General features: G+C 38.0%; 1 protein-coding gene across 1 annotated transcript in view; it reads right to left on the bottom strand.

Annotated features, from left to right (window-relative positions):
* Positions 1-26,075, bottom strand: part of slc22a23 (solute carrier family 22 member 23) — a 40,261-nt gene that overhangs the window by 6,229 nt on the left and 7,957 nt on the right. The window contains exons 2-8 of the mRNA XM_043258723.1: positions 19,116-19,219; positions 16,747-16,901; positions 6,657-6,825; positions 5,847-5,974; positions 4,399-4,501; positions 3,447-3,673; positions 2,189-2,221 (exon numbers count right to left, since the gene is read on the bottom strand). Of these exons, the coding sequence (XP_043114658.1) occupies positions 2,189-2,221; positions 3,447-3,673; positions 4,399-4,501; positions 5,847-5,974; positions 6,657-6,825; positions 16,747-16,901; positions 19,116-19,219 (919 nt within the window). The remainder of the gene's footprint in view (positions 1-2,188; positions 2,222-3,446; positions 3,674-4,398; positions 4,502-5,846; positions 5,975-6,656; positions 6,826-16,746; positions 16,902-19,115; positions 19,220-26,075) is intronic.

Here is a 26,075-nt window from a genome sequence, read left to right as displayed (position 1 = left end):
AAATGGCAAATAACTGATTAAAAAAAGATCATCGAATGTGCATGTAATGAAATTAATTGAATTAATATCTTGAATAATTATTGTTTTTTATTTTAAAATAAAATGTCCAATGCAGAAGCCCACGTGAATTGGCAAAAGCCCACAAAAATTAAATTCAACCGTCACATTAAATACTTTATAACATGACAGAAAGGCTTGAAGGTTTTTTCCCACATACTACTTACTTTCAAATTATTATTATTATTTTTTTCATTCATTTTTCTTCTTCACTGCTTATTTTGTTTTGGTTTAACGATACCAACAACATCAGCAGGAACAGCAATAATAATTATTTTAATATTTAATTTAACATTAATAATACAGTGCCATGATTCACTCAGAAACATACGGCCAGTTATTGCCAAACTCATGAGTATCCCCTTTTCAAACACACACACACACACACACACACACACACACACACACACACACACACACACACACACACACACAATTATGTTGACATGTATGTGGACTGGAGCCTGGGTGTTCTGCACATAGTCACTAGATGGCACCGCTAGCTTGTGCAAATATAAACAAAAAATCACGTCTGAATACTGTCTGTGTAAAGACAAGAGAACACAGTGGTCTCTGGAGTCTGAGGAAAGAACAATCGCTGCTAAAGCAGAGACACAGACCGCAGCTGGCCTACCGAAAAAAACTAAAAAATCCTCTTAAAAAGATCATAGGCATCTTTTTCCAGCCAAAACAAATTTAAAATAGCTTAAAGAAGATATGTACACAGAAAAATATATGCTATTAATATGCTATTCTTCATAACTTATTCCATACATGTACATTGCTCAAATCAATCTCAGTACGTCTCTTAAAGACGTTTCTTCTGAAATGAATGTAATCAATGCAGAATGTATTTTTGTCCTGTGATAAAAGGCTAAATGTAAGCACCATTACTCCAGCCTTCAGTGTCACACGATCCTTCAGAAATCATTCTAATATGCTGATTTATCATCAGTGTTGTGCTGCTTAATATGTAACACTTTATTTTGATGGACCCTTATGAACATTGTGTTGACAGTAAGCAGCTTTGCATCAACTAACTTTCATTAGAGTATAAGTAGACTGTCTCATTATGATCTGCTCACTCTTTGTTGGGATGAACACACGTTCTACTAACTATAGGTAACTTTTTAAGAACATGTCAACTTATTCTAACCTTAACCCTACTAATAGTACTCTACTAGCACTCTAGTACAGGTTAGCTGACATGTGGGTAAAAAGATCATTATTGTCAACAGAATGCTCATAAGGAACCATCAAAATAAACTGAAACCAATATTTTTTGTAAAACTGTGATACTTTTTTCACAAATAAAAGGCCAAAAGAACAGCATTTATTTCAAATAGAGAGTACAGCAATATACACTACTGTTCAAAAAAGTTTTTATTTCCTTTTTTTTCTATATTTTGAACAAATGCTGTACTTCAGCAATTCATCAAAAAAATCTTCAAACGAATATTGCATTTCTTAAAAAAAATATTTGGCGGCAACACTGAAAAATCTGGTTTCCAACGCTGATAATTCTAATAATAAATCAGTAAATTATGACAATTTCTGAAGGATAGTGTGACACTTTAGAGTGTAATAACAGCTGATGAAAATTCAGCCTTGCATCAAATTAAGAAATTATATTTTAAAGAACATTAAAATAATAATAAAATTACATATATATTTTAATAACATGTTGTAGTAGTATAATTTTTTTCTGTATTTTTGTTCAAATAAATATCTCGATGAGCATGAAAAAAAAAAAATCTCGCTGATCCCAAACGTTTGAGCGGTGTAATAACATTTTTATACTAATTACAGTCTATGCAATTATATCAAAAGTGCCTAAAAGCACTTATTGTTTGTCACTGCTATGCACCTAAAATTAGGGCCAGTACCTCACTGTGCAGTGTTTTGCAGGCTGATAACTGTGAAAGCATAGATATTTAGTACTGATTTATTTATTTCATTATTGAATAAATACAAAAATATTATTTAAAAAAATTCTAATTGCCACTGGTCGAAATACATCTAACCGAAGCTCACTGCGCTGGTTGAGTTCACGTATGTGGAAAAACACACACACACACACACACACAAATAAAGAGAAAACTGCATAAATAGCATAGTGTGTATACTTTACCAATATTCAGGTGAACACTGTATTTCCCCAACACTTCATTCACGGTGGACGCATCACATAGAGGGAAGAAATAACAACAAACAACAGATGAGAAACTAGTTCGCAGCTCAGGGCTAGTAATGAAATCAATGCGTGCACGATTATAAACATGAATATAAAGCTTAGTATGCATGATCAGGGATGAAATCCAGTCTCTTTCTTTCATTTCTAAACCACAAGTCTGGTGGCTTACGACGGTTTTAGGGAAGCAATTCTGAAGCAAAAAATGCGGTCTGAAATCACATGCTGTCGGAGGTTACTATAGCTGACGAAGAGCTGAGTGAATGAATGTGTGTTGTATGAAGTCGCTGCAGACGTGCTAGCCGCTCTCGGGATGTACTGAGCACAGCATGCAAAGCGTTTAACCCTAGAGATCCTCTGAAGCCTGCTGTTTGACAGAGCTCACACTTTTTAGCTAGCAGCTCTTTTTGCTGCAAGTAAATGTGAGCTTTACTGATGTTGTTGAAAAAATCGTGTTAAAAAATTGTGTTCTTAAGAAACATTTACGTTCATCCATCACTGTGTCGCATTGCATATATATATATATATGTTTAAACCATCAAACTAAGCATTTAAATATAACCTTATTAAGACATTGCAGGTATAGAGTTATGGCTACTCTGCATAAAACGATCAGTAAAAAAAAATATTATCAAAGACATCACATAAAGAGGTTTGGGCCTCTGAATAAAATGTATAAGCTCTATGTTCTTTTATGCTATACTACACTGTATGAGCCATAAAGGTCTGATGAATCAAATATGCATGTTTGAGTGCATCTAAAGATTGAATCTATTTATTTATTTTCTGCAATAGAACGATTATTTCATATACGTGACCCTGGAGCACAAAAGCAGTCATCGGTAGCACAGGTATATTCAATAACCAACAAATACGGTGCATTTTACACGCTGAATGTATTATTAATGAAAATGAAATACACTGCAGGGGTCAAAATGATCCATTTTTCCTGTATGCCAAAAATCATTAGGATATTAAGTGAAGATAAAGCTCCATGGATAGATTTCCTACTGTAAATATATCAAAACTTGCTACTTTTTTGCACCTCACGTTCTACATTTTCAAACCACAAAGCGTGTTTATTCCAGCTTCTCCGTTCCCTGTCTCTTCCGTGCATGCGCTCGCTCTGACTGAAGCGTGTACAGTATGTTGACACTGAAACGACGCGGCAGTGATCGCGAGTGGTGTGTTCTCTCACAGTTCAGCAGGCCGAGCTGAAGCAGAGAGGCCAGGGCCGTGATGATCATGAACATGAGGAGTCCTCCACGCCGTCCCATCATGCCCACGGCCGGGCAGAGCGCCACGCACGACGCCACGGCCGTGCCCCCCATGGTGTAGTATTTGGCGTAGAAATTGGAGAAGATGGTCGGCGGCTCTTCCGTCAGGCTGCGTGCGAAGCAGTGGTGTATCCCGTAACCCGTCAGTCTGGAAGACGCACGCAAAAACAGCTTTTTGGATGCCAGAGTTTTAATAATGGTTATCGTTTTAAAACTAGAAATATTTTTTGTTACGATCTGCTTCAGAGGACACGTGATAACCCCCCCGAAGGCGTGTGCGCTAGTTTTACGTCGCAGCACTAATTCGATTTACGGAGCTCCGAATTAATGGCCGCATTACGAAGAGTTACGAAGAGTCTGGATCATTTTAACTAAACTCTGACTGTGTTCGACTGAAAGAAGAAAGTCACATACACCTAGGATGGCTTCGGGGTGAGTAAAATATGGTTACTTTTTATTTTTGAGTGAACCATTCCTTTAAAGGAACAGTTCACCTCGATAAAAAATCCTTCATTCATTCACCATGGTGCCTCAAAAACCCAAACGAACTAATCTTTAAAACACAAATAAGAAGTTAACTGTATCTTAATTAGAGTTTTTCTGGCATACCCATATCCAAAATGACTCGAACACAAAACATAGCTTTTTAAAGTTGTAAACAATGTTTACAAAGACCCGAATACGTTATAAAGGTCAGTGACGCATTAAAGGTTTCTGTCCCTCTACTGAAAATCCACATTACCAAAATTCAAAGCTCATCATTTATTTTATGACGCCTTCACGACCTACGTTTTGGTTTTGAAATTGTCCCTTTGAAATCAGCAGAATGTTTTAAATGAATAAGCATCCAAAGCGTAATATAAAGATACTTACGAGTTGACGCAGAGTACCACTATGTTCTTCCACAGGTTCCTCGTGCCCACCATCTTCCCGATGCACGTCTTCTTGGGTTGCTTCGGCAGGGCTTGGTTGAGCTCTGAAATAAATGCAAAAAACAGCTTATTCAAACAAAAGGTTTATGGGATAACAAATGGAATTGGGTTATCTCAACAAGAAGTCACGTTCATCTTCCGCATTCTTGAGGAGAAAGAGTTTTGTGTATTAATTATACAAAAGGACTGAGAAAAGTAAGCACTGCATACTGTAAACGAATACGGTTATGAATGAAGTCGGCTGGAATGCATCGGCAGACTGACGTTTGCTTTGACTGTACACAGATTAGATTTTGATCAGAGATAACCAGAGGTCAGAGGTCATGTTTGACCCATACGCCCACTGACATGCATTAAGAAAACAAATAGAGTCAATTTTGATTTAACGCTGATTTCAGCTCCAACTCCAACATAATTCTTGAATACTGGACAATTAATGCAATCAATGGTTGCAGCTTTTAGATGCTGGGTGACAAAAATCAATGTGTAGTTACTGGGTTTTGCCTTTGTAGGGCACTTTTTAACAAAACCCAGACTGTGTTCGTCTGAAAGAAGAAAGTCATATAGTAAAATATGGTTACCATTAAAGGAACAGTTCACCTCAATAAAAATTGTGCCTTCATTCATTCACCAACGAACTGGTGCTGGGTGACAAAAATCAAGGTGTAGTTACTAGGTTTTGCCTTGGTAGGGCACTTTCCTCCCAGACTGTATTCACTCCCAGCAGCCAGAGCCACGAACACAACTAACTGTTGACTTTAGACGTCTGCGGTGACTCAGGTCTGATACATGGAGGATACGGGACAGACATCCGGTTAGTGAAACCGGTTTCGTGCCAGCGTTCAACGACATGAGGAAGAATAGCAAAAGCAGCGGTGCATTCGACTGAGAATCTTGTTCTTATTTTATACTGATTTTAAAAATCAAGTTTACACTAGTTTGTCAACCTTTCTTTAAAAGTCCCAAAGCATCTGAGATTTATTTAGTGTATAATAAATGTTTGTATTTTGAGGATGTCAAAAACTTCTTGTTTGCGTTTTTGAATTTTTTTGAATTGTTTTAATTCATTTGGTGATTGCTTACATTTTGCACTTTTCAAATGTACATCTTACCTAAAACCAGTGCAGTCAGACGATTAATCACATCTAAAATACGTTTTTGCATACATAATGTATAAGCAATACACACTTGCTTTATATAGTAAATATATTCACAGAGCCTATAAGTATAAAATATAAATACAGGACTTTTATTTTGGATGCGATTTAATCATTTGAGAGCACTTTCGAAAGCATATGGTTATTATATTGAAGCTGTAAGCTGTCAGGATCACTAGATCTAAACCAAATCCCATTCTGACGTGTATAAAGTCCAGCGTTAGCTGCATACCGCTCATGAGCTCCTCTGCGTCCTCCTCCAGGTTGATGTTGTTCTTCTTGGCCACGCGCTCCATGATCCACTTGGAGCGATTGTACTGCTGCGTCGCTAGCAGCCAGCGAAGAGACTCCGGGAAAATCCTGATGAATGGAAACTAAATTATGATAACATCGTATCAAACTACAGAGACTAATCTAATCTGGACTTAACGCTCACTGGAAGTTAGCTGCTAAATAAAGAACTGAAACAACCAAAGAATAAAGTTTAAAGAATAAAGTGAATGTTTGCTGATATGCCGTAGTTTTTCACGTCTCATGTGGAGAGAAAATCCTTCTACTGTTTTGTTAAAACATCCCATATGCAAATTAAAATAAATGAAATATATATATATATATATGCCATATTAACAGCTTTTTTTGTAAAGCTGTTTTATCTTACATGAAGCACATCACCAGTTAAATTACTTGCATTGTTATGGTAACCCGTTTTTTTGCTCTAAGAATATACTCATCATACTTGATAAATAATAAAAAATGCATTTTTTACAATACAAAAGCAGCTTTTGAGTCAAATACTGTAAGTACATTTTTAAATATTACGATTATCTGTGATGCAAAGCTCATTTCCAGCAGTCATCACTCCAGACTACTATAAAAACCGATGTATTAATGTGGTTCGCAATCCAATTTCTGCATTTCCTTGCCGCTGAATAAATTGCAGAAACGGTCGAGCGGTGTCTTTTTTGGCGATTTCACAGTCACCGTCAACAGGTCGGGTTCTGGTTTAAACTTATTTTTGAACATCCACGGCACGGTTGCTCACCAGATATAGGACAGCATGAGTAAGAGAGGGCAGATGACGACCGCTTGCAGAACCTCCCATTCACGACAGAGGACCGCCAGCCCGGGCATGAGCAGCTGCCCCGCCAACGCCACGAAGTTAGCCACCATGGTCATGGAGAAGCGCCACCCCGGCAGACACAGCTCTATCCCTGCAGACAACAAGACACGTCCAACATTACAGTAACTCGGTGACTTTTATAAAGAGACACTGGAATTTAAAGTGAGCTGTTGTCAAATCTAAAATAAAAGGCGCCGATGCATTAAATGCTAGTGCTGTGATTATTACTAGCATCGACTATCAGCATTATTCTTCTCCATACAAATGAAGTTAACAGAAGCGATCAAAACTAAAAACTAATTTTGCAGATGCAAAGCAATGCAGCGCCTCACTATGTTATTACACTGTAATTTTAACTGTAAAATCTTGTAAAAACCTCAAAAACAATTGTAAATACGTTAACAGTGAGTTCCTGTACTGTATGCAGGGAAAAACTGTAACACAGACATTTCATGTAATTTTACAGTAAAATGCTGTTAATAGTACAGTTTTTAGAAATAGAACAAATCATATTAAAAAAATTACTCTAGAAGGACTTAAATTAGTTTTATACTGTAAGGTTTTAGCGTTAAAAGTGTTTGCTAAATGATTCTGGTAACCACAGCTGCCAATTTTTTATTTTTTTGTAAAAACTACAAATTCAAATTGTGTACAAGTGTGTGTGTGTGTGTGTGTGTGTGTGAGTGTGTGTGTGTGTGTGTGTGTGTGTGTGTGTGTGTGTGTGTGTGTGTGTGTGTGTGTGTGTGTGTGTGTGTGTGTGTGTGTGTGTGTGTGTGTGTGTGTGTGTGTGTGTGCTTTAGAACTTTCACAGATGGGGGAACATAAAAAACACACTAGAAGTCAATGGGTGCCAGCTACCGTTACAGACGTTCTACTGTGTTCAACAGAACAAAGTAAATGATGGCAGAATTGTAATCTTTAGGTGAACCATCCCATATTTGCCATATTTCACCATAGCAATGCATTATTCAAGAATGATTGGGACTATGTTTCCTGCCAAAGTTGCAACTTTAACTTGTGCACAACATTGCGTAAAACATTTGCAAATAAAACACCATGTGTTCAAGAGAACATATAATGATCCAATCACATGATGACAACCAGGAAATTATTATTTAAATGCATTTTCGTTCAACATTTTTGTGCATCCCAAAACCCATGGAGTCTGTAAAAGACCCAAAAATGCTCAGAATGTTTCTCCTCACTTAAGGGACCATAAAACAATGTCATCTCTCTGCAATTAAATCAGTGACTCGTTAGCATTCACGACGCAGAGGCGTGTGCAGACAGCGCGGGTGGTCTTCAATGACAGATATCTAATGATAGCAAAATCACAGAACAGACAGCGGGGTCTGACACGGGTGAGCGCTTTCCAAGGTGACAGGACTCAAAAAAAAAAAAACCCACTCCGGCGTGAACACAGCAACCGCACAATCCTCCAGAAGAGCCCAGAATATCAATGAGCAGCACTTCCCACAGGAACTGAATCATGCTCTGTGCTCGGAGACGGAGCTCAGTCGTGAAGCGCTCTGTTTCTCAGCGAGATGATGAAGAGCGGGCCCTGCATTACTAACACATCCACCCCAGCTGCAAAAACGCACCGAGAAGCTTCTCTTTTACAGCCCCCGCAGGAATATACACGTAAACATATTATAGACATATTAATTACGATCGACACGTCGCAGTAGATATAAAAGTATAAAGAAAATATAAAGAGAGTTCAAATTTTTGATCTTATTTTGACATTTTTCCAAGTTTGATAGCATATGACAAAGCGTATTTTAGGTGATGTAAGAACAGTATATCTGTTAATTATTTTAGACAAATAATTTTAACTGTAAAAAAACCTCAAAAACAATTGTAAATACGTTAACAGGAAGTTCCTGTACTATATGCAGGGAAAAACTGTAACACAGACATTGCATATAATTTTACAGTAAAATGCTGTTAATTGTACAGTTTTTAAAAATAGAACAAATCATATAAAAAAATTACTTTAGAAGGACTTAAATTAGTTTTTGTTTGATGGCATATAACAAAGCATATTTATAGAAAATAGCATTATTTTAGAAAAAAAGAGCTTGGATCATAGAAACAAAAACAGTTGTGCATTTAAACAGTTTATTAATTTTAATTTAATATATATGTATATATATATATATGTGTGTGTGTGTGTGTGTGTGTGTATATATATATATATATATTTTTTTTTTTTTATGTTTTTAATTATAGTTTTTATCTTGAGTTATTTTAGTTCAAGTACCCATTATATTCCCAACAAGCAACCATAATCGATAACAAGCCTGAGAGCAAAGCTCAAATTAAAATGGAAAGTGGCGTCTCTGAACTTTTCATGGGCGCGCCGACCTATCATTGTCATCGTGATACTAGTGTGTGCACTGCTTTCCTGGGTTACACACTAGAGAAGGTCTCTTAGAAAGCCGTGAGGGTCATGCGGGGTGAAAATAAAGACCTATGAACGCACAGCCTTTGTGATGCAAGGAAGTAAAGAATAGGTTTTTCTACAAATAAAAATGAATACGAGCGCACGCCGAAGCTTATTTACAGCGAACAGGTCGTAATTACGAACAAAACACGAGCGCTGCTCTTTCAGAACAGTTTGTCTAATGTTAGTGTTTTGCGAATAGCTTGTTTTGCTTTTGCAGAGCAAGTAAATCAGATAATGCACTTGTGGTTTTGCAGATTTGGTAAGAGGATTTGGTAGATGAGTTAATGGTGAGCCTCAAGCACCACTTTCAGTGGAAAAAACTAACCACACACACACACACACACACACACACACCTGTAACTGTCAATTTTCATTCCCAGTAAAGGACTTCATAACATTTTGTGAAAATAAAAGAAATGTTTATGGAAGCTCTTACTCTAAAGTGCATGCATAATCATGCATAATGACACACACACACGCAAGAAAACACATGCAATAAATTAATAATTGCTTGTCAACACAATCGTAGCCGTATAGCGTGTTTATGTGCATTGAGGACCACTTTATCATTCGCTCATGGAAATGTGTAAATGCGTACACCGTAAGTGCTTTTCACTGGCTGGTGGGTTTTAGATTAAAAGCGTCTGCTAAATTAATGATTTCTGAACCAATAAATCTCAATAAAACACCAGAAATAACAATCAGTAACCATGCAACCCCACGAGATGTGAAATAACTGAACAGGAAGAGCCAAGAGTTCTGTATTTTTAAATACGATTATTTCAAACTGTAATAACATTGTTACCGTTTTACTGTATTTTTAACCGTTTAACTGTTCACTAAAAACATAAAAAGCATTTTAAGCGAACATTTCAACCCAAGCTGGGTTCTCACCAACAGGGCATGCTTTTAGAAAACCTTCACGTCTATCCTCCCTTAAAATGCCGCCTATGAAGGCTGCTTGCTAGGTTTTGGCACGAAGCCAGAGAGAGAGAGCGAGAGAGAACCCTGAGCTTCTTAACCCATCTGAGCCAAATCCCTCATGCACGCTCCCTCAGCTCTTAACCAGCTAAATGAGGACGTACAGTACATTTGTGTTGTTTTGATAGAGCTAATGACTGCAAATAAGCCTAATCCAGAGCGTGCTGATATACGAAGAGCGGCGTGCGCACCAGCAGGGGGCGCCGAGCGGGATCAGGCTTGTTTGTCTGTTCGAGCCTGAGGCTGACATTACGACCTTCTCCTGTCACATGAGTCACTCGTGGCTTCCTGCCAGCATGTCACATATTCAAATGCTTTCCATGCCAGGACCGCTGGCTTTCTGTGTCACGGACTGTTTTCTTTTTCATCAGTGTCAGTAGAGAACGGCACTGGACTCCCAGGGGAACGCACGGACCGAGAAGTCTTAACGGCGCGTGAAGGGAGAGAGTGAAAGCCGCCGAGTCGCACCTGGGCCGGCTAGACGCGGTGGTCTGGGTCAAAGGTCACGGATAAACAGCTGTTGATGCAGCTCTGAAGAACACGATCTCAGCACAACCACTGAACTTTACTCCAGTCAGCATACAAAACACTGACGGAGCATCTTCTCTGATTACGGCAGAGCTCGAACAAACAAGCCAGCAAGCAATGAGAACGAAAGAAAGAGAGGAAGAGGGGAAGAAAGGAGGACGTTGCGGTTCTTTTTTGGGAAACCGGCTGAATCGTTTCATCGAATCAGAGCGAATCGGTTTGCAGCTTGAGAAGTTATTCGAGTGGAAGCACACTCCGACTCTGAACGAATGAACTGGTTTGCATGTGTGAAACGAGAGCTCGAACGAATGGGTCAAATCCCTTTTTTTGTATAAAGATGAGCTGATGAAGGCTAGTTTATTTACTATACGCACAGACGACATGAAAAACGTTATGTTTCTTGTCGATATTGGGTGCTTTAATAACGCAATGGGCTTCGGGTTGGTATGTGATCATTCAATGAACTGTTGAATCGGTTCACTGAAATGAACCAGTTCACAGGAAAGAATCAGAACTTCCTGAGGTACTGGATTACAGACAGTAATGTTGTAAATTACATTCAGTTTCTTGCACAAACAATTTATTTCGTAAAATCTCAATATATCGTTAGGAGCCATGCGTATTAATTTTGCGCTTCCTTTTTTGGATGCTCAAAGCTAATCGAATGAAAAATGTATAATAGCTTTAACGAATGGAAAAAAAAAAGTCATCTACGTTTTGGAGGGTGAGTGAGGAAATTAGCAGGATTTTTTTATTTTGGGGTGAACTATCCATTTAATTATAAAAGAATTAATAAGCAAAACGCAGTTAAAAATCATAATTGGTTGCGCTGGATTGTTAAATGTACGTGTCATTTTAGATTATACCACAAATGACCCAAGTTTAAGCAGGTAGCCGGGTAAGTTTCTGGATTGTTGGGATGACAAAGAACCTTACCAGTTTTTATTGCTGTAACAACAAACGCTTGCATAACTGATTTACCCAAATACACGAATACTGAACCAATCGGCTGTGAGCGCAATGATGCCAGACTTTTTACTTAAAAGATAAATACTATCATTCATGCACGCCAACAAACAGAATTACAGACACAGAGCTCAAAATCTTGTGATCGTGATCTGTGATTTAACACGCGAGTTAATCTACAGAAAAACGTAAAATCTGGACGTCTTCAAAGGGCACGTGCAATTATATCACGGGCATCCGTCTTTGCTAATCTAATCCCATAAAGACCGACTTCAACCACTCAAACGGTCACTGACCCTAGCCTCCGAGCTGTTATCTAGGGCATCTCATTATAAATATTATGACACTGTACGCACACACACACACACACACACACGACTGAATCAGTGCACTCATTAGCTAACGTTCCCGAGGACAAGAGAAATTTAACACCGGTGTGTGAAAAAGCTAGCTAGCTAGCAAATGATCAAGTTTGTGACCGATTCCCACCATGCATCATAATGCGTTCATAACAGGCCAGTAAATATGACATTAACATTTTCATTAATATAGGGCTGTCAATCAAACAGTTAAGCTTTAGTATGCTGCTAATGATCTGTTAAGCATTGCTTAATGGTTCTTAATGTTATTAAAGTGTTAACAGCATAACTTCTATAAATAGCACACTACACCTCGCATGTATGGCTGGAGTCTGTAAGCTCATGAGTATTAATTGTGCTACATGATGTCCGCAGGCCAAACATATAAGGGGTGCTGCCACTGATCTTATATTGCTAATATATCCCCATGCATAGGAAATAACCAGTTTGAGAGATTTCTCTCTTTTATATTCTCGTCTTGTTCTCAGCTGTTTGGTGAATCACTTCTTCAGCTTGTCCGGCTCCAGCCTGTTGATTTACATCAGTCTTGTTTCTCTAGTCCCGACTAGTCCAGTCCTTGCCTAGTTACTCTGAGTATTTCTGTTTTGATCTGCTCGACAGCCTTCACATTAATACTGTGAGTCACTGAATGGGAATCAATCCTTGGACGAATCAATGTCGAATAAAAAAAAAACGAACAAAACTAAAAACCTAAGAAACAAAACACTTTTAAAGGGACAGTTCACCCAAATGCCAAAACGCTTTCTTCTGTTCTGTTGAAATATATTTTGAAGAATATTGAAAACAAATAGTTGTCGATAGCCATCGGCTTTCAATAATTAATTTTTTTTTTTTGTACCAGTCTATGGAAGTCAATGGCTACCGGCAATTATTTGTTTCCGATATTCATCACAATATCTGAAGCATCACGTCAAAAACAAGTTATGGAAACGACAAAATTCAAATAAAAAAACGCTTAATTTTGCAAAAAAGCTTTTATGTTCACTTGAGGTGGTCGACTGTGTGGAAAAAGATGAATGCATCTTTTTCAAAATCTAAAATTAAATCATCAGAAAACAATAAGCACTTACTCCATTAGCAGATTATTTTGCTTGTTCTAAATTCTAATTCTGCTTTTTTTTCTAAAAGCAAGAACAGCAAGTTTTACTTGAAAATCTAATCTAGAAAAGTCTAGAAAATCCTTCTTTATCTAACAATTATTTTGGCTAAAAACAAGACAAAAAAAAATCTAAGCCAGAAAAGCAGTGTATCTCAAAAAACATATGCAAACTATTTTTTTCAGTGTATTCCAATTTTGCACAGAGGTTAAATGTGCAACTTTTCCAGCTACTGATGATTAACGCACATGTAGAGCTTCCTGATGTTCATGCCTTTTATATGGGAGCTATCTCATGTCTGTTTGAGCAAATTTGCACGTGTGCTCTTTTAGGCTCAGTTATCATGGAAACACGTCAGACCAAAGCTTTACAGTCACTCTGCAGGCATCTTAATATACAGCAGATATTCAGAAGATCTATCGGCCAGCATCAATAAATGACCTCGCGCTGCCTTCGCATCACAAGCGTCCAAATATTAATGGACTGAACCAAAGAGAGAAGCTTTCGATCCATCGATCCGTTTAGTAGACCATTACTGGAACGACAGCCAAGGTTTGAGGAACTCCACACAATTTAACCTGATTTCAATTATTCTTTCAACATCATTTCAGTTTTGCACCATGAAAAATCATATGTCATGGCACGCAACCAGCAACATTACCAGTACAGTACAGTTTTAGCATAGAAGTATAAATACGTGGACTATGCAAATGAGAACATGCTGTGAAGCTATTAGTTAATTAACCCCCAAAACTGGCTACTTTTAGTACATTACTGTCATTCCAACTGAAAAAGAGCAGATAATTACGATATTAGTGTACTGTTTGGGTTATTGTTCAGAAGATATATTTACGATATAATGATTACAGCAAGTAAGAAAAATCAGGCATTCCTCTTTACATAAAAAGATGTATCATGAATACCCAGCAAGTGTGAATGTACATAAATATTAATGAAGGAAATATCGTTTCCTAGTACGATTGAAAACCAATTTGATCCATAGGTGAGTATGTTGAACCGAAACATTTAAAAATAAGTCATTTCTTAAGCATTAAAATTAAAATGATTCTCAAACAGTGGAACATACAACGGTAAAAAAAGACCAAATCATTTTTTGAAGTTTGAAATAATAGCAAAACTACCTAAATTAAAAAAAGGACACACTCTGTGCCTTCATTTTAGGTTTTCGTTTCTATACTGTTAGTGCCTACAGCACAGAAGCCAACGTACTAGAAACGCATTTTTACCAAGCTACTTTTTAATAATTGTTGGGAATTTTTCCAACATGACACTGACATCATAAATCTCTCAAGAAGAAATCCTGCAGCGTGTGACTGTATGACCTTTTTGTACCCCAATACTCCCCATTAATGATCAAGCATTTAAAGAAGACTTAATCGGGACAGATGCAAGCTTGCTGTGAAACTGTACACTCAATGCCAAGAAGAGTCAGAATAGTATACTTACAATTATGGACATTACTCCCTATGTCACTGAAATGGATGGGATTGCAAAAGATTGAATCTGCTACATTTTTTTTAAGGTAAGTGGTTGCAGTCAGTTCATTTTAGCTATAAATAATCACATTTGGTTCACTAACTTTCAAGGTTATTTATGTAGCTGGAATAAATAGTTTCGTGCAGTGATGTCCGGCTCAGGTTGGGGTTGCATGAGCTTTAGCCCAGTAAGAAATTTGCATAGCAACAGCCCCAAGTGTGAGAACCAATGGTAAGTCTTCTCTTCAGCCACCAAGTTTGAATAACAATAGGTGCACTGGAGGAAGGTGATTATCAGAGGATAACAAATTATGGTCTGCTCATTGCCGAGTTATCATACGACTGCAGAAGACTGCAAATGTAAGGCATGAGCCATTTGTAGTGCTGTTTGGAGTTTAACAGGACCCCACGCTATTTGTTGTATGAAAAGAGCAGCCTGGATGTATTTAATTAATTTGATTTATTTATTTATTGTATGCATCATTTTTCCAATGGTGTGAAAAATGCTTGAATGACATGAGGGTAATAAAAGATAAATCTCTCCCTCTCATAATATATATATATATATATATAATATGTATATAGAAACAGACATGAGTGTAAATGAAGAATACGTTTTTTTGGGGCGAACTATCCCCTTAAAAAATTTGAGAAGTTGGGAAGAAAATAAAACTAGAATTTAAAACAAAAAAAAAAACATATAGTTATTTAATGCACACCAACAGGTCTATTTTTGGGAGTGCTGCAGAGGCTTTTCAAAATAGATGGGGTCGAGAAAATTACTGTGACAAAGACATGAAGGTCCACCGTACAAATTGTAAGGCAATTAAAGGCTTTTGGAGGCCATCAGACAGTCAGGTGAGGCATTGCTGGCAAACCCTATTACTATAAGGGCTGCTGCAATAGCAGCGATCATCGAAAGAGGATTATCACTCATCAGAAAATGTCTCCGGTGTTAAGCATGTAGAAGGTCACTGAGTCTGTGGGTAATCCATCTGAATGACTCTAACACACCAAGAAGACAGAACCGTAGAGTGGAGAGACCACAATTAACCTCTGTGTGACATTCTGATGGTATGAGACGCACGAATCACACACGTTCAGGAAAGCTGGAGGGTTTTCTCAAAGCGATCGCTGGGTTGAGACTGCTGGGTGAGGAAGCTGGGCGTAGAAGGAGAGCATGAACTTCACGCAGCTTCAGAAGCATGTGCCATTCGCTCGTGACAGGAACGTGTGGAAGATAAAGGAAAAGGAATCGAAGCGGAAAAAAAAGAGAGGGAAACTGACTGCAATATATTCTAATGTTATTCAAAGTCGGGTTCTGGAAGTGAAATCATTCCTTGTCTCCATAGGGGAAACGGTTTTTAACAATAACTGACAAACCCTTAAAGGCAGCCCTGCTGTGAGCTCTGAGGTGTTATATACGTTTGCTGAAGTGATCTATGAGCATTCAAGCACTCATTGTAATCATGGTTTAGAGTGGCAATAGTTACAGATAGCTCCATCACACAGCGAATTGCTTCCCTGCGTCATATTTGCCATAAATCAGCTGTATATGAAATGTCAGATGACCCAGGTATGTCTGGGGCGCTATTTTTCGCTGTAATTAATCAAATTAACACATTGAATTACCAGCCCTAATATACACACACACACACACACAAACACACACATGCAAAAAGGCTCATTACCATCAAATAAGAGTCTAGTGTACTATCTACTGTACTGGTATTAAGAGCGAAAAGCGGAAACGCTAAAAACACATTCGGAGTCAGTCATTACTGCCATTCAAAGCTCCCAGAATCCAATACAGTCCAAAACAACATCTCCGGCCTCTTCTAGAGCAGCAATGACTTTCTGATAAGGAACATACAAAAACCACCGATGTGTTCAGCATCATGTGACTTTCAGCACTTCTCTTTCTCCATCCACTATCTACACCCCGATCCTTCATGACCCACACGCGGCGTAATGTGTGCATCATTCTGTATATTTACCGTTGACGTGCATATACTTTTTAATTGGCTTTGCAATCGCCTTGAAACTATTTACACAAGTGCGTTCAAAGCCTCAGCGAATGGAGCGGATCCTTTTAATCTCAGACGTTATACTTACTCAGAGCGTACAGCGAGAGCGTGATTCCCGCTAAGCAAAAGCCCTCAAAGAAGCGCAGGGTGCTGAACATCGGGACGTTGACGGAGAAGGCCACCGTCATGCCGAAAATCAACATGAAGATGACGGACAGGATCAGGACCGGGTGTCGTCCGAACCTGAAGGTTAGAAAACATGAAACAAGGCCAGTTTACAAAATGCTCCACAACTGATCTTTTAAATATATTAAATGTGATACATTTCAACATGACATCAATTGGAGTCAACACATATATATATACAGTCTTGAACAGCTGCTTGAAAAAAAGCTAGAACTGAAATGCACGACCATTATCTTTAGCATAGGGCCCAGTAATATTATAACCTGACACACGCCGAATAGGAGAATTGAGGTGATGATTTCATGCTCTCGCCGGCCCCTATCCTCACCACACAAAACACATTGTGCTCGGCACAAACAATAGGACTCATTCAGCAATAATTGAGTGGATTGTTTTGTATTTATACGCATAAGAGAACTCCAAAAAAATAGTGTGACGGAGTCTAGCAGAAAACAAACCCAAAACATTCCCATATAAGAGCTTTCTGCTCAGCCCTGTTTGTTCCTCTGCCTTTCCATCTCTCTCTCTCGGTCTATCTATGAAGAATTCAGATGCAAAAGGCAGTCTGCGATTTCTCGTTCAAATGAGCTTTGTTTTTTTAAATTAGGCTTCTGATAAAAATATAATTGGATTTTTTTTTTAATTAGGCATTCGGTAACTGGCTAATACCCTTTTCTTTGCCATTAAAGTGAAATTACTCAACCTAAACATAAAAGCCTGATGAAATAAAGCGGGAGTGCCTGAAACCCCCTTAGCTTTTAGAAATGAATGTAAACCGCGGCTTCACTGAGCTTGCTGCTTTTAGAAAACAGATTGTTCTGCATGCATGGTAAGGTTTAACTAAATAAAACAGTGCAAATAAAGCATATTGTTATTAATAAAAATATTCTTCCACCAAACATTGTAGTTCCTTAGAAACGCTTGTGGTTGGGACACAGTGGTTGCCGAGCAACGCACAGACATAAACAAAGGTGTGTGTTTGTAGAGTATTTTATAACAGCTTTGAACACGGCTCAACCAATCAGAATCAAGGACAGGAACTATCAGTTTAATAAATGCTGATTTAAGACAGACGTTGTAGTTTATAGAAAAAAATGTACGCACATATTTCACACACACACACACACACACACACACACACACACACACACACACACACACACACACACGTTTGACGTGTACAGGTTCAGTACCACTGATCCATATATTGAACTTCAGCAAAACTGTGATAAGAAGTCACTATAAACTGAATGCAAAATGTTGGCATGCAAAGCAATTAATTATAAAATGATCTGATTTGATTTGACTATGATTTAAAGTTTTAATTCCGCAACAAAAAGATTCTGGTGCATCACATGAAGTGAAATTCAATGATTCCTAATATCAGGTTTAATAGCAAAAATGAAAAACATGAACACTGCTTTTTAATTATCTAGCTGCTTTAAATATTTGATCTATTTGTGCACTTACAGAATTAAAATAGTACAATTTGAATGTAGCTCAGCTATGGTTTTGAAATGCATGTAAATAGTGAGCATTAAAGATCAAGGAAGAAACACAAGCAGCGGGTCTAACAGGCTTTCTAACAGACTACCAGGTGTTTTGTCCCCTCTGTTGTAAGACGGTTGATTGCGTTTACATCAATTTTGCATAATACAAGCATTCTGATATCCAGAGCATTTCACTGCTCACACGTCATGCCCGGCTGCACGCCTTAAAGCGCACTTCAGAGAGCGAGCGCACACACACACACACACACAGCTTACACAATTATCTGTCACTTTATGGGTTTCACGTTGCATCCATCAAATATATTAGGCCAGGGGTCATGAAATGCTAGTATGGCTCCCTGTGATGAAGTAACGATCATGCTGAAAGCTAGAGAGCATGTGACGTTTTACTCAAACATCCTGTTCAGACACGACATCAACCATATTCATGACCATCGGTGTGATAACGTAACACACACACACTCAAAAAAATGCTGATCAGTCCTTGAAGGACTTCTCAGATCTCAGATGTTCACAGCAGGGACGGATCCAGTCATAAAAGAGACCAACGATGGCAAACATTAGACCAAAGCAAACATCTGTTCTTGAGGATTTACGGCCTGTCATACACACTTGTGTTCATTAACACGAAACTGCTGCATTTCCACAGGGGGGACTGCAAAGTAATCATCTCGTGGTGGAAAAATAATTGCCAATCAGTGGCATGATTAGCATCGATTCAGAAAAGTGGAAAGTAAAACACTTTTAGACATATACTCACCAATCTGCCACGACTCCCAACACCAAGTATCCGAAGATAGAGCCCACCAACAGAGAGAATTTGGCAATATGAACCATCCAAGCGGAGTCATCCACCAGGTTCCACTGTTGGCACAGAAAGACAGAGGTTTTAATACTAATACATAACTTATTCTGTCATCATATCTAAAAATAGAGTTATTTAACGCGCCCTTTGGTGGCACGCATGAATTACTTTTTCTAAACCATGGTCAAAATACATAAAATATCAAATGTAGATTCATATGAGCTGAATCCAAAATATAAGACTGATTACCCATTGGTTAACTGCTAGTTGGTCAAACCAATTCTTAAAATATAACATAGAGGCTACGTTTTCTGTCTCCTCAGTACTGACGTCTCCTGTATGTATAAAACTTCTCAGAAATTAAGTTTATGAATAGAATTAATGGCTGACTTAAAGAAAACAGCAGCGTTATTCTATGCGGTGACTTCATTTCAACTAAACCGAGAAGATAAGGCGGGACACATTAAGCAGCCCCGCCCTCTTTTTAAAACAGCCAATAGCGTTTTGCTTATATCCAATACGACGCTGAAATATTTTAAGATTTAAATGTATTTTTGAAACGCTTTGCACTGTGCCAAACTGTTATAAATTACTGATGACTTTAAGTTGTTTTCTGTTCGGTACGTTTACAGTCCAAAGATTTTGTAAGCATAGTTTTATTTGTTATAATAATGAAACATGTTAAATTGTGTAGTCATATTTTTTGGCCAAGCACCACAAAGAAATGTTAAACATATGCAAAAACAAGAGGACCAACAAAATATTAATGGCCACGTTGTAGGAGTTGTCAGTGTTGCTATTTTCCTGATTTTGTCGCTCCTTAAGACATTTTTTTCAAACACCAAGCAACAAAAATTAATTTCTATGATTCGGACTTCTATAGATCAGTGAACTGGCCATTATGACGTAGTCTTGAACTATTTAGTGACTGTTTTATCTACTTTCAATTGAAAGCAGTTGGCAAAACTGCTCTGGGTTTTTTCCCTTTATATCTCTTTCATATTTTGTTGGTTTATGTGAAATGTGAAGTCATAAAAAACCCTACTTTGGCCACTCTCAGGTTAGGAAACCTCTCCAGCTGTCCTAAATAATTTAGGAGCTGACACCTAGTAACTTTCATGAATCACTCTTATTCTTAAGTCTAGGAATGAGAATAAAACTGCGTCATTCTTACAATTCTGTCAGACTGAAGACTACAATTTTGCTCCGAGCGGCTTCCTACATACAGCCCCAGAAGTCACCCAAAACCTCTTTTCTCAACAAACAGCAACGATTATGGGTTTTGACATTTTATGCGGTCCGTATGGATGCAGCATCACACAAAAGGGAAATGCCACCGTGTGTGTGTGTCACCTATGAACACAACAGGAAGCGATTGCTTTCCAACGGGGGCTTTCCAAGATAATGTGAGTCCTTGGCTGGGCAAAGCGGTTATGGTTATTTCCATTTTCGTACAAAATGTGAGCCAAAATGTGCCATCATTGTAGGTGCACTCCCAGAAAGGTCTAAAAGCTCTCACTGGGAAGGTACTTTTTCAAAAGGTGCTAATTTTAAGTACCATTTAGGTTCGACTTGATTAACGCATATCTTATTCTACACTAAAAAATACAACTGCACATTTCAGTTTACGTACGTCTCAAATACAAAAAACGGCCATATTCATGAAACTCTTGTCAGACCAACAAAATTAGCCCAAGTTGTCTCAACTAGTCCAACATGGTGGTCTTAACAAAGAGTTTAAAATGTTAAGGCTTTGTGATTCCCAGCATGCACTGCAACATAAACAGCTTGTGCAGTCACTGTTACGGGACTATTGTTTTGCTGACTTTTTTGTCATTATTGCTAGTTATTTGTTGTACTGTGATGTCAAGAGCTCCTCTTTTTAGCATCTGATGATTGTCGCCGTTCTTAAAGGTTAATGTCTAAGCTGTTTTACGTTGTCTACTTTTTAGACTAACTTATCCGGTAACACCTGCCATTAATAAATACATATAAACAAATATAGACTTTTTCGACATTCTCTTCTAGCAGGAAACAGTAAAAAAGTACATCAACGACAGTAGCTGTCGTGAGAAGACTTTTTCTTTGCTCATTGCATGAACAAACAACTTTACATTTGCTCACTAAAGTGTAGCCGAGCTAAAAAAGCATTGTTGAGAGTACTCAAAATTTTTACGTTTTCTCAACAGTTTATTTTTTGTAGCGCGTTTCTTGACACACAATATCTTTTGAGGGTTTCGGTTCTTTCACTGTTGTAGATAGTATAATAAACATATTATATATCTCTGGACGAGCATGCAACGCCTGCGCTTAAATATGAACATGATAATTCTAAAAATCCAATAAACACCCATAAATCTTGCTTTGAACCATTTCCTGTCTTCTATGTGACAACCATGGCTATAAAAGCTTTAAAAACGTGCTATCAGAGCACAAAAAACTCTATTATGCAATCTATTATGCCGAACAATCACTTTCATAGCAGGGCTTACAAAGAGATACAACAGACAAAACTTAGGCACGATGAATTATACATCACGCTTTCTAAAGAAACTAGTAGTATTGTGTTGTACTGTATTCTAATCAGGGTTTGTTTCTGAATGAGCTCTAGGGTTTCCTGGGTTTCCCCTGAAACTAGCCCGGGATCTGTTTCCTCTATTGTGTGACGACCGAGCCGCACCCGTCACATGCTTTCAGACCGACGTCAGCCGCCGGCGCTGCTCACAAACATTAACTAGTCACACACAAACAGCTAATCAGGCAAGCCAACCAAGAACAAGCTCCTTCAACTAAAACTTATTATCAATTACAAACATTTCGTAGGGACTGGAAAACCGCTATTAAAACGCTCACGAGAACTTTTAAGACCAAATAAAACAACTTAAATTTGATTTAATTCTAGTTGAGCAAGTTTAAGATGCTAAAAGGCATGTTTCATTCAATACACGCACGCGTTTTAAAAACGATCACTGGTCAAACGCATCAATATTCACCAATCGGAGAGGTCGACCGATACTGGATTTTGCTCTTATGACGATAAGGAAAGCAATAACTAGATTACTGTGCTCGTAATCACAAAATCTATATATTGACAGGGTGACCAGGAGAAAAGAGGTAATTAGTTAAAAACAAAAAAGTCCTTCATGACGATTAATGGAAAATCCTGATCCTAATGAATATACATAACCGTATTCACTATGATATTTCGGTGTAAGCTATCTGTCAAGGGAAGTAATGAGGACTGATTTATACATAAGCCATAATAAACATCACATTACAAAACTATTAACTAATGTTCATTTGAGAACTAGAGCCAGGCGGTACAGTGACCTTGAACCCGGCGAGTTCCCATGAGATGACTTTGTAATATTATAACGTATGTATATGAAGGCCAGCACGCTTCCAGTGTTTCTTACACGCGGCTCTGTGAATGAGGGAAGGGAAGGCATGCAGAAGAGAATCAGTGCCAGGGAGAAAATTAAAGGCAGAGAGACAGAGATTGCCGCATAGTTTCTGCCTGGCAACAGAGAAGCGGTGTGAGACACACAGAGCCCTCGCTCCAACAGTATTTATTACTTTATAGTTCAAAGGAAAGAGCGGACCGAAACGGGGAATGAAAGCAGAGGAAGTGAGAGGCACACACACAAGCACTCGGTCACGTGTGTGTGTGTGTGTGTGTGTGATGACAGTAAGCAACTGGCGACTATATAATAAGAGTGAGAGGAGTGTAATAGTTAATGCCACCGGTGATCAGTTCTCTTTTTTGCTTGCTTTTTTGAGGCAGAGATGTATACCGTCGTTTGTGATGCTAATGGCTATGCATATTAATTAATTATAAATATTAAATTAACAAACTTATATTAAATAATAATTAAAAAACAGAAGACCACAAACAAATTACAGTCATAACTGTATGGATCAATATCATTATTATTTTCTAACTGTTCTAATTTTATGCTGATAAATTAATGGAAAATGACATAATGGCAATTCATTATTTAATTGTGTTTTTTGTCCCTTACACTGTAAGCCTACAATATGATCCTATTCTATATATAAATGAATCACATACGATTCTAAAAGTTGTATTTTTTCCTGTGTCCAATTTTTACAATTGTAAAAAAAAAAGGTTTTTATGATGCTTTTGCGTTTTATTGCGTTCGTTTTTTTAACCCAACTGCAGTTGAAAAAACACATTTTTTACTTATTTTGTTTCTAGTAAATAAATTCCTAAAAATACATCCTTTTTTTGACAAATAAAAATGCAATCAATTGTTGGCGATGTGAATGTTACAAGAAATGAACAGGACGTTTTTTAACCATCACGTATTGCATTCATACATTGCATGCATAACATAAATGAACCCTTGTTACGAACATTTGCACGAGTCTGGAGTGTACAAATCAGCACAGGCGCCGTGCCGTGATCATCATTAACCGCTCAGAGCATGCTTCAGCTCCTCTGAAGTCTGTGGTGTCGGCGGCTGTTTGAAATCATCTGAAGTAATGGACCAGTGCGGTGCAGAAATCTGAAACCCCTGCTTCTCCACACAGCTTTCAAATAACTTCACACACTGCCAACATTTCCATTTTACCCAAGAGATGTTATGGACCGAACGGCTCTGCCTTTAAAACCGTAGCGTGATCGTGCTTGACCCGAAAATGAGGAAGCGCATAAAATGACAGGAACTGGTGGAGATGGTGGAGAACTGCTAAACTAAAGGCTCTAATTTACTCACGCCAAACTTCTTCCTTTGCATTTTTTGTTTTCGGGGAAAAGAAGCTCGAAGAACCTGAGCAACGGTTTACTGTTAGCAAACATCCCAACGCTAGCCGCGCTGCCGAAGCTGTGTTTGGACGTATATATCTGAACGCTTCTCTATAAAAATGACGGCGGTGAGAAAAGAGCAGCTCAGAAAGCATCTGATCATATGGATATGTTTATGCAATTCGACCCTCCAGTCACGTTCATCTATACCAGTGTTGCTCATTGAGCGGCTCGCCAAGCTTTACTTTGTGGCTTGCTTGGCAGTAAATAATATGATCGTGCAGTCAATACAGATATTTCATAAAAACACAGCTATAACGTAACATTAAAAACTCACACCGTGTGTACTAGGGGTGCACACGAATAATCGAACGTTCGAATAGTCGGCCTTTAATTATTCTTCAAACAATAAAAACGCTACTCGACTTTTACTGTGTGTTGATTTGCTTTAAATGCGAGGAATCAGTGATAAATCCTAAGCAACTAAAAGCACTGGTTGGCGCTGTGGAGCATGTAAACAAGTTGATCACAGAACGCCGTCGTCTGCCTGAGAACACTGATCAAACAATGATCTAATTACTTTGATCAAAATTATCTGACAAAATGCAATTACTACTGATCAAATGAATCAGCGAAACTGATTCATCGTATCACCACCACAATGAGAAATCGCATGCATTCACGACTGCAGGCAAGCACAGCTGTAGCAAATGTCTGAATATTGGTTTTATCCTTGATGATGTAACGTTTCCTTGAGGGAGAGTGGTTTAAGACGAAGTGCTAAAACGGTTAGCGCGCGCTATCTTCATTAGCGCGTTTTAACGGTTATCAGACTGAGGAACAAACTCTCACCCGTGCGTGTGGAGAGTATCGTTTATATGTGGAATGAAATTTGAACATTTTAAATAACTTTAAAAAGCTTTAACTAGAGAAAGACAATAAAATGTTAAATAAAACATGTTTTAGCGCACGGCTAAGAAGAGTCACCATGTTGCTAACATGGGTTTAGCATACCATGTTATGCTAGCATGTTTAACATGTTGCTGGCACGATTTAACATTGTGAGCAGGTTTCAGACTTGGTTTAACACGGTGCTAGCATGTTTTTAACATGCGGCTAACACGCTGTTAGAATGATTTCTCAAGTCGCTACAATGATTAAGCACATAGATACCATGTTGTAACATGTTGCTAACATGTTTTATGTTTTAGACATGTTTTAACACTATGGCACTTTGAATTAGCATGTTACAACATTTTGCTAGCATGTTTCTAACATTTATCTGTTGATAGCGTGTGATTTGACACACTGAATGGATTTTCTAAATAGGCGTATCAGAGAAGACAATGTGTATAAAATACCATGCTTAAACTAAGGTTGGTATAAAAAATGTTCACTTTAATGCCATTAGTTTACTTTTGATAAATTCCTTGTCTCACAATCTGCGAAAAAGTTTTTGATGCCACCCAGAAGAGCCTTGGAACCACTTAGCAAATCAATGTGTTAACATGCATGTTCTTAAGTAGAATATCTTTAATAAGCCAACAATGCATGGCACATTTAACCTTACATTTCACATACAGTAATAAACAGAAAACCTGCATGGAATACATTGATGCTCGTGCTTTAAAAAGCAACACTACTCTATTAAGTTTTAAATAGGTAAAATATATAATATTTTTGGTTTTTGGTTTCATTTTGGCTCTTTGATTCTATGCTGAGCTGTGCTTAAAAGTGCTACCGAAAGACCCAGAGGTCGGCTGAATGGATTTGAAAATGGTAAAACTCAACCGTCCAACTGGAAAATTGAGCCCATTTTCAAAAATAGTGGACCGTTCCTTTAAAATCGACCCTGGGAAACAATATAAGTCTTGTGAACATGGCGTTCTTGCACTGATGGTTTAGCGGTAAAGTGGGATTTGAATAAAGTGATTTTTGGTAGTTTTCGGCATGCGAGCGTGTAAAAAAGCTCACCGCTGCATGCTACACGGGTGATTATGATGGCTTCAGAAAATTCAAATCACGATTTACTTGCTTTTTTAAAGATAAAGGGATCATTGAGGCACTTGGACGGTTGCACTGCATGTGGGATAGGGAATGTGTGCCCTTGTTATGCATAACTCTGTCTTCAAGAGAGTAAGAGAATG

This window comes from Puntigrus tetrazona, chromosome 2 (assembly GCF_018831695.1).
Source record: "Puntigrus tetrazona isolate hp1 chromosome 2, ASM1883169v1, whole genome shotgun sequence".
In the NCBI taxonomy this organism is placed as follows: Eukaryota; Metazoa; Chordata; class Actinopteri; order Cypriniformes; family Cyprinidae; genus Puntigrus; species Puntigrus tetrazona.
Note: the sequence above shows the minus strand (reverse complement) of the source record. Positions and strands in the feature narration are given on the sequence as shown.